The following is a 13,069-nucleotide window of genomic DNA, read 5'->3' as shown; positions in this document are numbered from 1 at the left end:
AGGTAAACATTGTAGCTATTAAACATTTAGAATATTTAATAGAAAAACGTGTATTATCGGTATAATAGGGAGATTGACAAAAATAGCACAAAAAGTTGTTTCTTCCAAATAGCATCTCTTTTGAAAAATTCTACAAATAGCATTCAAAACTTTAATTAAATACTAGGTTATGAATCCACGCTACGCGTGGGTCCATTTGTAAAACTTTTTAATAATTTTTTGTGTGAATAAATTTTTTTATTGAAAATGTTTTATTAAATTTTTGAAAGATATGTTTGTATATATCTACTTGTTGTTAATATTAGAAAATCTTTGAATTTTATAATTACCATGACAATAGTTACAATTTAAATACATAACTACAAAATAACTCTAAGAAAATGTTTTAGCTTCTAAATTGGTACTTAACTCTATCACTTCTTTCTTTTTATGCAGTTTAGATCCTCTTCACCTTCACGCTTCCGAGACTAAAAGACCTCAATTTATATCTTCGAGAACTTGATTCAAATTGATACGATCAAAAACACCACTATCCAACCACGTCCTTGTTACGTTTCTTTAAGTTATATTTAAAAATGTTGCATTAATTGTATAAAATCCTATAAGGGTTTGAGTTTAATATTACATAATTATAATTATATAGTTTCCTTATTTATAAGTTTAAATTTAATATTTGTTAGATCCCTTTTTTATTTTAAATTTTAAAATATGCAGTAATTACCATTTTAAAAAATGTTAATTAATTAGACACTAAATATGTTAATTATTGATGTGGCAGCTTTCGATTATTTTTTTTTCAAAAATGTTAATTATTATATGCTAAATATGTTAATTATTGATGTGGCAGCTGCCGATTGGTCGTTTGAAAGCTTAGGTTAACGGTTTTAGAAGCAAATAGCTTCAACTTTTATATAGTATAGATTAATATAAATAATTAGTTAATTAAAATAAATAAAGAAAAATAAATTTTCTAGCCAAAAAAATTACCACTAAATATTTTCCGCCAAAAACTTCCGTAAAAGATTTCCCGCCAAAAAAATTTCTGTCAAATTTTTCCCGCAAAAAAAAGTTCCGTAATATTTTTCCCGCTAAAACAATTCAAGAAGGCAACTACGAAATTCAAAGAATTTCACGTAATTCAGGAACGTTTTCACAAATAAAAATTTCATGAACCCTTCTTGAATTTAGTAAAATCCTTCCTAAATTTCAGAAAATGATTATTTGAAGGATTCACGAAATTTAGGAAAGTTTCCACAAAATTCAGGTAAGAATTCATGAAATTCGGGCAGGGTTACACAAAATAATTTATTTTAAATTTTGTGAAACCCTTCCTGAATTGCTTAGAATCCTTCCTAAATTTTGTAAAATCCTTCCTGAATTTTTTTTTTCTTAAAAATATTTTGGCGGGAAACTTTAGACGGATTTTTTTTGGAGGGAAAATATTATCAGGAATTTTTAGTAATGAATTTGTACTTTTTTGAATCCCCCAAATAGTTTGAATAATTAAATATTAAATAATTATTTGAATGCTATTTTTATCTAAAAAACTTTTTATTGTTATTTGGGGATTGACACAAATGGCACTAAAATACTTTATTATTCCAAAAATGGCACATTCTTTTGAAACTTAAAAAAATAGCAAATAAAGTTTTTAATCCTCGAATAATTAATTAAATAATAAAGTTTTTTTATTACCATTTGTATCAATCTTCCACATAAAAATGAGAGCAAACACTAATCTAATATTAAATTGAATCAAAAAACTTTTAACTAGTGGAAATATATACCCTAAATTGGAAATAAAAAACTCAAATATAATACTACAAACTAATTTTAAAATGAAAAATCTCTTTTAAATGGTGAAAATATATACCCTAAATTGGAAATAGAAAACCCAAATATAATACCATAAACTAATATTAAAATGAATCAAAATTTCTTTTACATAGTTGAAATATATACCTTAAATTGGAAATAGAGAACCCAAATATAATATTTTAAATTTATTTCTAATTTATTTTGGTTGAATAGAATTTATATAAAATTGTGGTATTATTATTGTCCATAAAACTTGTTTTACTGTTACTTGTAGGAATTTTTCAAATAATTATTTGAGTGCTATTTATGTCTAAAAAACTTTTTAATGTTATTTTTGTCCAAAAACTTAAAAAGTGCTATTTATGAGAATTTCTCTATAATTAATAACTCCATATTTTTGTATAATTTAATTCACAAAACAAAGAGAATCTTGCAAAATCTGTCATATTCTACTCCAAATCTTACAAACCCTACCCTATTCTACCTCACCTTACAAAATCTACCATATTTCATTGTCACATGCACATTTGTGAACGAAATTGCCCTTGATGGTGACAGACTGATGTGTCAGATAAAGGACAATTGGTGACAGACTTTTGTTTTTCTCTCCAGATCTTGTCCCCGTTTAGAAATTCTCTGTTGCGTCTACGTCTTGTCCTCCATTTCATCATCTTGCTCTATTATTATTAATCCTACATCTTGTCCACCAATTATTCTCATTTAAGGATTTCAAATTTTATTTAGATTTTTTGCTATCTATTTTGATTCACAGATTAGTTGAACGTTATTGACTTCACCTACACGTTTACAATTGCATATAATTTTATTTTAATAATACGTTATATCGGGAACAAGTTCATATCGAATGAGTGATAGAATTAGATCGGGGATAAATTCAGATCGAATGATAGACAAGATAATATGTTATAACTTGATATTTTTGTTATTTTGCAATCGAATGAAAAAAATCAAATAATCTGGGTCAGTGAAGACAATAATGCTCAACTAATCTGTGGACCAAAATAGATGTTGAAAAATCTACATAAAATTCGAATCCTTAAATGAAAAACAATTGGTGGATAAGATGTGAGTTTCATGATAATTTTGAAAGATGGTGAAATCGGGGACAAAATCTAGATATAACAGAAAATTTTCAAATCGGGGATAAGATTTGGAGACAAAAACAAAAGTTATTTGTTTAGTCTCAAGAAATATAATGTTTATTGGTTAAAGGGGATAGAGATTAATAGAAAGAAAAAATAAATAGAGAGGAAAGAGAAATAGAGAGGAAAGAGAAATAGAGAGGAGAGATAAATAAGGAAGATAAATATAGAGGGTAAATTAGTAATTTTAATAAGAAATGTGGTAGGAGTTGTAAGAGGATTGAAAATATGGTAGATTGCATAAGGAATTGAAAAAATGGCAACTGATGTAAGAATTCTCAAAACAAATCTAAAATTATAAAATATAACTTTAACTAAACCCTAAAAACTTTATATTATTCACCCTAGGTACGTGCGGGTGAGGACCTAGTATTATCTTAAACATAAAACAAAACAAACAATATTAAAAAAAATATAATTGAAATTTAAATTATTTAGTTATAATCTAGATTTTAACTTAGCCTTGGGAGTTCGGTGAGAACGGGTTATTCGGGTCAGGTTGTTCGGTTTCGAGAAAATTTGGTTTTTGAAAATAACCGCCTAATTGAACCGAAATTAACTTCGGTTCGGGTCAATCGGTATATGAGTTATTTGGTTATATGATTTAATATTAATTCCGAATTATAAAAATTATTTTTCTATTTTCGTTTATTTACCCCAAATTACAAAAAAAATAGATAACAGGCTAAAAACAAAGCCCAAACCCATTACATCATTAAAATAAAGAAAAAATTTACAACGGACGGCGACGGCCAATCTCTCTAAATGCAACGGTTTTCGATATTGATTAACGCCTTGACGGTGACACGCGCAACGGACGGCGGCAACGGACGGCGACGACCGATCTCTCTACCTGCAAATAATTATACCACCGACTAGATCTATCATATATCATAATCATAAACATATGCAATCAATCATTTAAATTGAGAAAATTGCGAAAATGTATAAAAAACTTGAAACGCCAATGAAGAACAGTCAAATCTAGAGAGTTACCAGTGACTGTAGCCGTGATTTTGGTGCTAAATAAGAGATTAGTGAGCAAAGATCAAAGAAGAGCTACTAACAATGATTTGTAAAATAAAAACGCGTGTAGGAGATGATGAAATGATGAAAGTAAAGAAACGTTATATGGCTTATGGATTAGATCGGAGAAGAAAATGAATTCTCAAGAGATAGAGGCGCATATCCAAAGAAGAAAATGAAACCAAATTAGGGTTAATGACTCATTAGTGTTATATATGGGTGCATATTCTCGGTTTAAATAAAACCGATTATCGAACCGAAATCCGATTGCTTAAATTAATTTCGCCGATTGGTAAAGAGGACTCTGTTTGGTTTATACCGATAACCGAAAATATCGTTATGATCGGGTCGGTTCAAACGGTTTTTACCGAAGTTCCAGATCTATTTTAACTTAATGAATTGTATGTTATTGTTCCTATATTTTTAAACAATAAAAATCAAACATAGTAATTATACAATAAATAATATATAGATATAGAGTTGTACATTTAGAAAATACAAAACATTAAAGTATATATATCTTTAGTTTATTAAAAGAATAAATTTTTATTTTCTTAAAAATATATAGTTCTGGAGTGTATCGTAGGTTAAATTCTAATAATTGTTAAAAATGATAATTTTGAACTGTACATGCTTACTATACATGTCCGACCGAAACCAGATATTGTTTATAAAAATTTCATTTAGAAGCCTTTTAAGACAGAATAAAAGCCCATTTGCTTTCAGAGAAATCGGTACACATAATGTAAACCGGTAAAAACCAACAACGATACTAACTAAATAAAAATACTGGTTAATAATCCGGTCTATAAACCGGTATAAACACAGTAACAAATCGAACCGGGACTCCATTATCAAAGTATTGCTTAAGGTCTCTCTTCTCTATCGTTCTTTTCCCCAGAACCCTAATCTCCCCCAAATCCTGATTCAATCGTACTCAAAACTCACAAAGGAACCACCTTTACCCAAATAAATCAATGGATCATCAAAATTATCAATACCAAAATCCTTTCGAGAGACGACCCATCCTTAAATCCAAAGCTCCTGCTGTGAAGTGGATCAAAGAATGGTACTTTTCTGATTCCATCACTTATACGTCTTTTAGATTACAGATTCTTAAAAGTTTCTCCTTTGTTTTAGGGTACCACAAGATATTGTTGCTACAGGTGGAAAGTGTCATCTACACAAATGGGTCACAGGTGAAATTGTGATGTTTTAATCTAATTTTCATGTTTGTGAATGTTAAATTGTATCATTGTGTTGTTGTTATTACCAGAGGATACTTTTAGCAGACTTAAAGAAAAAGAGAAAGAGCCTGATGTTCCTGAGCCTGAACCTGAACCAACTACAGAGATTTTGTTTCTCTGTAGTTATGATGGTTGCGGGAAGACTTTCTTTGATGTTAGTGCATTGAGGAAACATTCTCATATCCATGGAGAAAGACAATATGTTTGTGATCAGGAAGGATGTGGAAAGGTTTAATAATATCCTCTCTTTGGTTTGGCTTACACACTCACTTTCATGATATATTGAAGCCATCTTGTTTTTGTTTTTTGTAACAGAAATTTCTGGATAGTTCAAAGTTGAAGAGACATTATCTTATTCATACTGGAGAGAGAAATTATATATGTACTTATGAAGGATGTGGAAAGGTGATTGATTTTGATCACTCTCACTAGCTTAGTTTATTTGGTGTATAATTAGGCAATTAGGCAAAGGGATTGTGTTGCGTGTTTTAGTAACTTTCTGTAGTTGTGGATGCAGGCATTCTCGTTGGATTTTAACCTTAGGTCTCACATGAAGACTCATTCACAAGAGAATTATCATATATGTCCTTACAGTGGGTGTGTGAAGAGATATGCTCATGAATACAAGCTAAAGAACCACGTTGCTGCCTACCATGAAAAGGTATCATTACTCATTTGATTACTCATTCGATAGAGTGTCATGAAAATATGTTTTTTTTCTTGTGCTAAGACAGAGCAGCTCCTTAGTCAGAGTCTAGCTCCACGTTGCTTTTGTGACTTCACTTTGTGTGGTTAGTTTTTACGCTTGGGTGTAGTTTTTCGTAGCTAGAAGTAGGCGTAAATACTATCGTTGAGGTTTTAGTAATCTCATTCGATGCTAACTTTCTTTCTGGAGTAGAGAAGTCTAATTGATTAAAAGTCGCATTTTCTACTACCTTCTTACTGTATCTACACTGTATTAGTAGGTTGAAAGTTGTAGATGACGCATAGACAGAACTTTGCATCGGTTCTATCATGTTTACACCCTTATATTATCCATATTTGTAAGAATCTTAGAACTTATCTCTCTCAATTTCACAACTTGTTTAACAGAATGGTGGTGGAGAGACTCCCAAATATACACCACCAGCAGAGAAAGTATTAAGGACTGTCAAAACACCTGCAACAGTTTGTGGCCCGTCTTCGGATCGGCCATACGCATGCCCTTACGAAGGGTGTGAGAAAGCTTACATACATGAGTACAAGCTTAAGCTCCACTTGAAGAGAGAACATCCAGGGCATTTACAAGAAGAGAACGCGGATACCCCCACACTGAACAAGCACAATGGCAATGACAGGAATGAGATAGATGACGGGAGTGACCAAGATGTTTACAGGAAACACGCTAGTAATGGGAAAGGCCAGACACATAAACAACAGAGCAGAGCTAAGCCAAACATGAGGACACCACCAGCCAAAGTTGGAAAGAAAGGTTCTACCTCTTCGCCTGCCAAAGCAAGGATTGCAAAAAAACCATGGCAAGCAAAAGAAACTTTTGAAGAAGTAGAAAGAGAAGAAGAAGAAGATAGCGAGGAGACAGAGGAAGATAGAGATAATGTGGAGGATGGCTGGAGGTTTGGCGAAAACAACGAGGATGATGACGACGATGAAGAGACCGAGTATGAAGATTAGTTTGAGCTTCGTCTAAGCCATAGGAGACCTTTTTGGTTACGTCCCTTCTCTTTATGCGAAGGTGGCTTTTTAGTAGCTTTGTTTCTTGACTCTTCTTCTTTTCGTTTGCCTTGACACTCTTCTTCATTTAAAGCTTTGTACAGTATTCCGTTAACATTTTTGAAAACCTTTTCTTTTAGTTTTGGTCAACTTTTTGAAAGATTTTTTTTTAATAAATTTCAACATTGAATCCCAACATAACTTCAATGTCGTTTTCATGTGAAACAATGTTGGTTTTGAATTGTCAGTGTAATTTAAATTGTTAAGAATGTTCTCTTGTTAGGTTATGATGACAGTGAATGAAGTTATCTTAATTTTGTTGGTACAGTTTTTTTTTTTTTTTTTTTTTCGCAAACAATCATTTCATTAAATTAACTCCTCAAATGAGGAGGGTTTATACAACATGAAAGTAAAGAAGTACATGAAATGTAAAGATAGAGACTCAATGAGTTTTCCAAGGAGATGCACTACTTTGAAAAGCTTGCAATGGTTGGAAGATCTTTTGATGTCTTGTAGGATTCAATCGTGAAATCCCTGAACAACATGTGGTCATAAACGGCACGCACGAATGACGCATAAGAGCTTTTGATAAATTGCTTCACGGAGGAGACTAAAGGTTGAGAGGCTAAGGGTTGAGACAGGTTGCTATTGCAGGTAAAGGTTTGCGAAAATCTCCAAAAATAATCACAAGGCCAGTTTTGGTATTTGTCGGGCGCCGTCAACGAAGTCACCGCACAAGGGGCAACTGACGATCCAAGAGATACTCTTGTCATCAACGAAATCCGGTGCGTTGGAGCTGTTTGTGGTATTGGTGTTCTTCCAAATCTAGAGCTCGAGGGTTTTGGAGGAGTCGTTATAGGTAAGCTTTGGTTCATGGTTTATAGTAAATCATTGCGGAGCCTTATCTTCAATGTTGATTCAAGACGTGATTGGAGTCCAAGGCCAAACCAGTCAAAGAAACGAGCCATTAAATTTAAGGAACTTACCAAAATAAACAGAACTAGTCAAAGATGGGAGTTGGGCCTCATTATTAATCCCAGAAATGGGCTTCAAATTTTTGCTTGCTATGCCAAAATTTGTTCTTCGAATTTGTGGACCGAGTCCAACAATGATAATGAGCTTTAATGGAGAAAAGGCTGGTCCAACAAGATGGTACTGAGGTAAAGAGTCCGGCCCACTAAGGGTGATCTCCAGCCAAATTAGGGTTTTGACTTGCGTCGTCAAAGAGTTCGACAAAGCGAGCGCATGCTAAAATGATCCAAGTGCTCCCGTCAACATGTCCGATAGATCAAGAGTGAGTCATGAATTATCCGGTTGGTGCAATTGGGAAGATGGAGCTCTTGCCGTTAACGAAATCTGGTGGTGAGGGGCTTCTGAGGAAGGACGTACAATGGCAGAGGTGAACCAAAACTATGACCTGAGTGTTCTAGTGAAAGTGAAATCAAGGTTCTTCACTACTATCACGTTCAGTCTTTGTACTATGGATATGGATAAATAGGGAAAAATGTCGTTTAATACGTGAACTTTCAAAATGTGGTCATTTAATATGTGAACTTCGTATGTGGCCATTTAATACATATAAAACCGTTGACCGGCCATTTTATACAAAGTTAATCGTTGACCAAGCCAAAATTCACAAAGTTGATCGTTGACCAAGCTAAAATTTGCAAAAATATGTATAATTTTGATGAATACGTGTAAATATTTTCTGATATCTTTGTTATTTAGGAATTCTTTTGTTAATTTTTTTTAAAATTATAGCTTAATATAATTCGGGTACATTTAGTTATAATTTTATAATAAATAATAAAAATATCCTAAGTAACCTAGATATCAAAAAAAATATTGAACAATTTTTTTAGTTTCTTTTCCTCGAAAACCGATATGAAATAGATCATAATCTAATACCTATCCAGACCGAAACCGAATTCAGATAATAAACTATCCTAGAATTATCTGAATTCGAATAAATCTTAAATAAATCTGAACCCAAATTCGAATTTCTTGGCCTAGATAGCAGTATATGTCTTTTTTGGCCTGGTCAACGCATTCTCATGTGTCAAACGACTGGTCAACTTTTAGTTCATGTATAAAATGGCCACATGTGAAGTTGATGTATAAAATGACAACAATTTGAAAGTTTTGATTATGGGGAAACGATGTCGTATTGGGAACTAACGGAGATTAGTTAACGGCTGTTATCGAGTCTGTTAATGTTCGATAACGTCGTGTGGATTTTGGCCTGTCAACGATTAACTTTGTGTAAAATGGCCGGTCAATGGTTTTTATATGTATTAAATAGTCACATACGAATTTCACGTATTAAATGGCCAGTTTTTGAAAGTTCGCATATTAAACGACATTTTTCCCATTGAAATAGAAGGAGGTTCATTAAAAACTGCATCCATCCTTTGTCACAAGACTTTGGAATGCCTTTGACAACAGAAACAAAGAAGAAAAACTGAAAAGCTCGAGAAAAGTTTGAAAAAGTTTGAGAGAAGTTTCGGAAAAGGTTCCAGATCGAATCCAAGAAAAAAGCTTAATAGAAGGTTACTAAAAGAGATCGAGATATCCCGACACCGACAAACCGGAGCTTTGCCGGCGTCGAAAGGCATGGTTGAGGTTTGGTTCTCGATTACAGTGCTTGGGAAAGAAAAGAACATAGTTTTAATGCCTGACATATAATGATTGAAGAGTTAAACAACGATTATAAAGGTTTTTCTTTTACAAGGTGAGTTCTCTCTTTGCTAGATCGAGATTGTATTAGAGAAGTTTGTCAAATCTGATAAGGTGATTTTTGTGGTTGCACATGAAGAAGTTGTTATTGAAAACCAGAGCAAAGTTAAAGATTTGGATGTTCTCATAATCTCATTATTTAGGATAAATTAATATTTATACTAAAGTTTTACCGATCACAAAAAAAAGTTTTACCGATCAAAAATTCTTGTTAGTAGTGATGTCAAAAATAAAATTAAAATCTTGTCGGTAGTACAAATTTTGTCCAGATGATGGAATTCAAAATAATCTAGAAAATGTTAGTTGTAAATATAACATTCACAAATTTTTTGGTGAAGATTAATGATCTAAATTTTCACCAAATTAAATTGATTATATTATTAAACTATTTTATATGAAAATGACATGACCTTAAATATTCAAAATTTATAGTATTTTTTCCACTATTCTTAATGTTCATGATAAAGTGAGAACTCATAGTCAAAAACTAATTAATTTAAAACAATACAATTATTTTTGATGAAATTCTTTAGAGATGAGCTCCATCGAAAAGCTAATTTTAAGAAAACTTATAAAAAATATTGGAAACTAAATTTTAGTAGCTCATATTGTCATACTGAAATTGTGATCAGCGGCTATGATCATTCTTTTCTAAGGTAGCATCAAATTGAGTGTTCTACCAAACATTAACGAACGCAACCTTTAAACATAACACAACCTTTAAACACAAAGAATATCTAAACCATATAAATCAGGTTTATTGAGTAGATTGCATTCCGGTTTGTTTGTACCCTAAATCAGCCAAAACTAAAGATTGTTTAATTGTAGAATCACTACCAGACATTCTTAGCATACCTATAACCACAGTAGCATGTAAATCTTCATTTATAGCATTGGATCTCATTTGATTAACAAATGATGGAGTCGACTTCTTCCTAGTAACGTCGAAGCGTTACTATGTACTCGATCTTGAATACATGGTTTACAAAAATTTATGATGAAGGTAAAAAATACTAATGTTAATCAATGAATTTGCTTTACTTGGGTTAGTTTATATTACTAATATCTTCGCTTATGAATTATAGATAACAATGGCGATATAATTACTATTCAGTTCTATCCAAATTCTGTGGAAGAACAATCTGTTGGTGAAGAACACCACTAAATTAGGTGTGCAAAAATGTGCTCTTCCTCCCAAAATTAAAATCGGAATCATTGACATTGCTTTTTATGTTACTTATGTCTGTTTGTGAAATATTAGATGTGTAATTTGGTCTTTTAATGTTACTTCTATATGTTTGTGAAAAATTATGTATGTAGTTTGGTTGCTGGAGATGGCTCAAGAAGGAACTGATTGCAAGATAAGAGTAGTACTAATTGAAAAATGTGAAATGTGAACACTATTTTTGCTTCTGCAGTCTCGTTGCTATGTGTTGTTGATGTCTCATGGATGCTTACCTCTAATTGGAGTCTTTCTTTGCATAAAACTTCGATGATCCTCTGTCGTTTTTATGTTGTATGTTTTTCGGTTCACAACATTAACTATTGTCTATGGACATTTTAAGTTAGTTTGGATTTGATTATCATAGTTTTATATTGGCGGAGAGACACTATTCTATGCCATAATTTTAAATATATTCTTTTTTGATGATGATGATGATGATAATGATGATGATAGTATGATGATCATAATGATGATGATGATGATTATAGATTGCAATTATTAATTCTTAATTACGATAATTATTTAGATTATTTTGAAAAAAAAAAAAATAGATCAACTTATTTTTTTATTTTTTTTGTCAAAATACTTTCATTCCTTAAAACCTCAAAAAAGGAGAGTTCATACAAACTGAAAATAAAACATTACAAGGAACATAAAGATAAGGGCTCCATGAGTTTTTCAAAGTGGTGTTCGACTTTGAGAAGCTTGCAAGACTTGGAGAATCTGTTGAAGCCAAAAGGGAATCATGCTTGAAGACGAGCTTCGAGAATTCCCGGACCAGCTGGTGGTCAATGAAGGCTCGTGCGGTTGACGCATAAGAGCTTTTGAAAAGTTCCAAAGAGGATTTCGATGGAAATAATGGCCAAAGGGTGAAGAAGGTTTGTGGGAAACGCCATAGATAATCACAAGGCCATAACCAAATGAACGATGCGAAGGTAGATTGGTGTCCATGGCCAACCGAAACATGACCATCGATTATTGAAGTAAAAAGGCTTGAGAAAGAGTTAAGTTGCACATACCAAGGCCGTTTCTCCAATAATGGTCGAGAGAGTTGAGATGCATAGCCCCTTATGATTGAGAGGGGATGATTAAGCGTGAAGGCGTAGAGGTTTGAAATCTGTATAAAGTCATCTATAACAACAGAATCGTGCCCAAACTCAAGCCAAAAAATATCAAAAGTAATACTAATCCAAAGCGATTCGAGATTGCACTTGCAACGATTACCCACCGAACTAAACTAACCACCAGGTTTTGTGAAAAGAAAAGACAAGACCAACCTAACTCTCTCACTACATAACTAAGAAGGCGTCCACTACCCTCTTTTATCGAGTAAGAGCTCGTCAAAAATTGTTTTGCCAAGAAAAAAGAAAGAACAGACCTGGGCCTTATGAAAGTTGGGCTTCTACCAAAAACTTTCCTTTTGGGCTGAGATAGATTGTCTAATGGGCTGCAGGGGGGTGAAAAGCGTTCTTGGGCATGGCCCAATCCGGGAACATTCAGCAGGATTAGGTTAAGCAGTTTTCTCTTTGTCTTCCTCCCCATCTGCGGCGGCGGATCGAAGATTCCGGTCAACACAGATTGGAGTTCCGAGGCAAGATCTAGTAGGGTTAGAGATTCTAAAGATGATGATCGATCTGCTGTGTTTGATTCTTCCGTCGTCGTGTGCTCTGGTCCCGCATCATCCAAGCAAAGAACTTGGTAGAAGGATTTGAATCCCACGGTGAGGGGTCAGGAGGTGCTGGATTAGTCATCGAGGGGAGCCGACAAGTAGGACGAACGACAAGAATCGCGAAGGTTTTTGGTGTAAAAGATCTAAAGGTAGATGTGAGCAAGATCTCGACCGAAAAAATAGAGATAATTTTGGATGTATGATAGAGTTTACGAAGAGCAGAAGAAAACCGGAGCCAAACCACAGTATTCTTGAACAGATAGCGAGAAGGAAGAGAGAAATCTCGATGTCGGCGAGCAAAGGCTCTACCGGCGCCGGAGAAAGTTAACGGCGATTCGACCTCGATAATGGTGTTTGGGAGCTTTTGCGAGAGATGGTTTACGAAATCATGAGAATAGATCAACTTACTTAATCCATTAATCCAACAATTCAGATGAGTTATAGTTTCATCCAAACCATTTGTTAAATGAATTGG

The 13,069-nt window shown here is 33.2% G+C and overlaps 2 protein-coding genes, 1 long non-coding RNA gene and 2 pseudogenes across 7 annotated transcripts; 3 read left to right on the top strand and 2 right to left on the bottom strand.

The window, feature by feature from the left end:
* The first annotated feature begins 4,752 nt into the window (after positions 1-4,752).
* On the top strand, positions 4,753-7,183 carry YY1 (zinc finger (C2H2 type) family protein). 3 transcript variants are annotated; one of them, NM_178992.4, is made up of 6 exons: positions 4,753-5,076; positions 5,148-5,206; positions 5,284-5,483; positions 5,570-5,659; positions 5,772-5,915; positions 6,347-7,183. In NM_178992.4, the coding sequence occupies exons 1-6, from the start codon at positions 4,985-4,987 to the stop codon at positions 6,923-6,925; spliced, it is 1,164 nt and encodes a 387-aa protein (NP_849323.1). In that variant the 5' UTR covers positions 4,753-4,984; the 3' UTR covers positions 6,926-7,183. The 3 variants fall into 3 exon arrangements, with proteins under 3 accessions (NP_849323.1, NP_001031589.1, NP_001190684.1); NM_001203755.1 differs by having other exon boundaries at positions 4,846-5,076; positions 5,148-5,173; positions 5,760-5,915; positions 6,347-7,010; NM_001036512.2 differs by having other exon boundaries at positions 5,148-5,483.
* Positions 7,184-7,335: 152 nt separating this feature from the next.
* Positions 7,336-7,560, bottom strand: AT4G06641 (annotated as a pseudogene). The gene has a single exon.
* Positions 7,561-8,982: 1,422 nt separating this feature from the next.
* Positions 8,983-10,782, top strand: AT4G06632 (annotated as a pseudogene; the record flags this gene model as incomplete). Its single annotated transcript has 1 exon — positions 8,983-10,782.
* A 761-nt stretch (positions 10,783-11,543) lies between these two features.
* On the bottom strand, positions 11,544-12,467 carry AT4G06643 (uncharacterized protein; the record flags this gene model as incomplete). Its single annotated transcript, NM_001340559.1, is given in 3 exon segments — positions 11,544-11,552; positions 11,566-12,042; positions 12,168-12,467. 3 exon segments carry the CDS (start codon positions 12,465-12,467, stop codon positions 11,544-11,546), a joined length of 786 nt encoding a protein of 261 aa, NP_001329912.1.
* Positions 12,138-12,690, top strand: AT4G05205. The gene has a single exon (NR_141851.1). It is a non-coding gene; the product is annotated as an other RNA (long non-coding RNA).
* Positions 12,691-13,069: the final 379 nt, after the last annotated feature.

This window comes from Arabidopsis thaliana, chromosome 4 (genome assembly GCF_000001735.4).
Source record: "Arabidopsis thaliana chromosome 4, partial sequence".
Taxonomy (NCBI): domain Eukaryota; kingdom Viridiplantae; phylum Streptophyta; class Magnoliopsida; order Brassicales; family Brassicaceae; genus Arabidopsis; species Arabidopsis thaliana.
This window is presented reverse-complemented; position numbering and strand designations above follow the sequence as displayed.

Bases quoted from the DNA above. Each gene is read 5' to 3' on its own strand.
- YY1 (NM_178992.4), top strand. From the start codon at position 4,985: ATGGATCATCAAAATTATCAATACCAAAATCCTTTCGAGAGACGACCC. The intron at 5,660-5,771 runs GTGATTGATTTT...TTGTGGATGCAG, and splicing joins CTTATGAAGGATGTGGAAAG to GCATTCTCGTTGGATTTTAA. The intron at 5,916-6,346 runs GTATCATTACTC...CTTGTTTAACAG, and splicing joins TTGCTGCCTACCATGAAAAG to AATGGTGGTGGAGAGACTCC.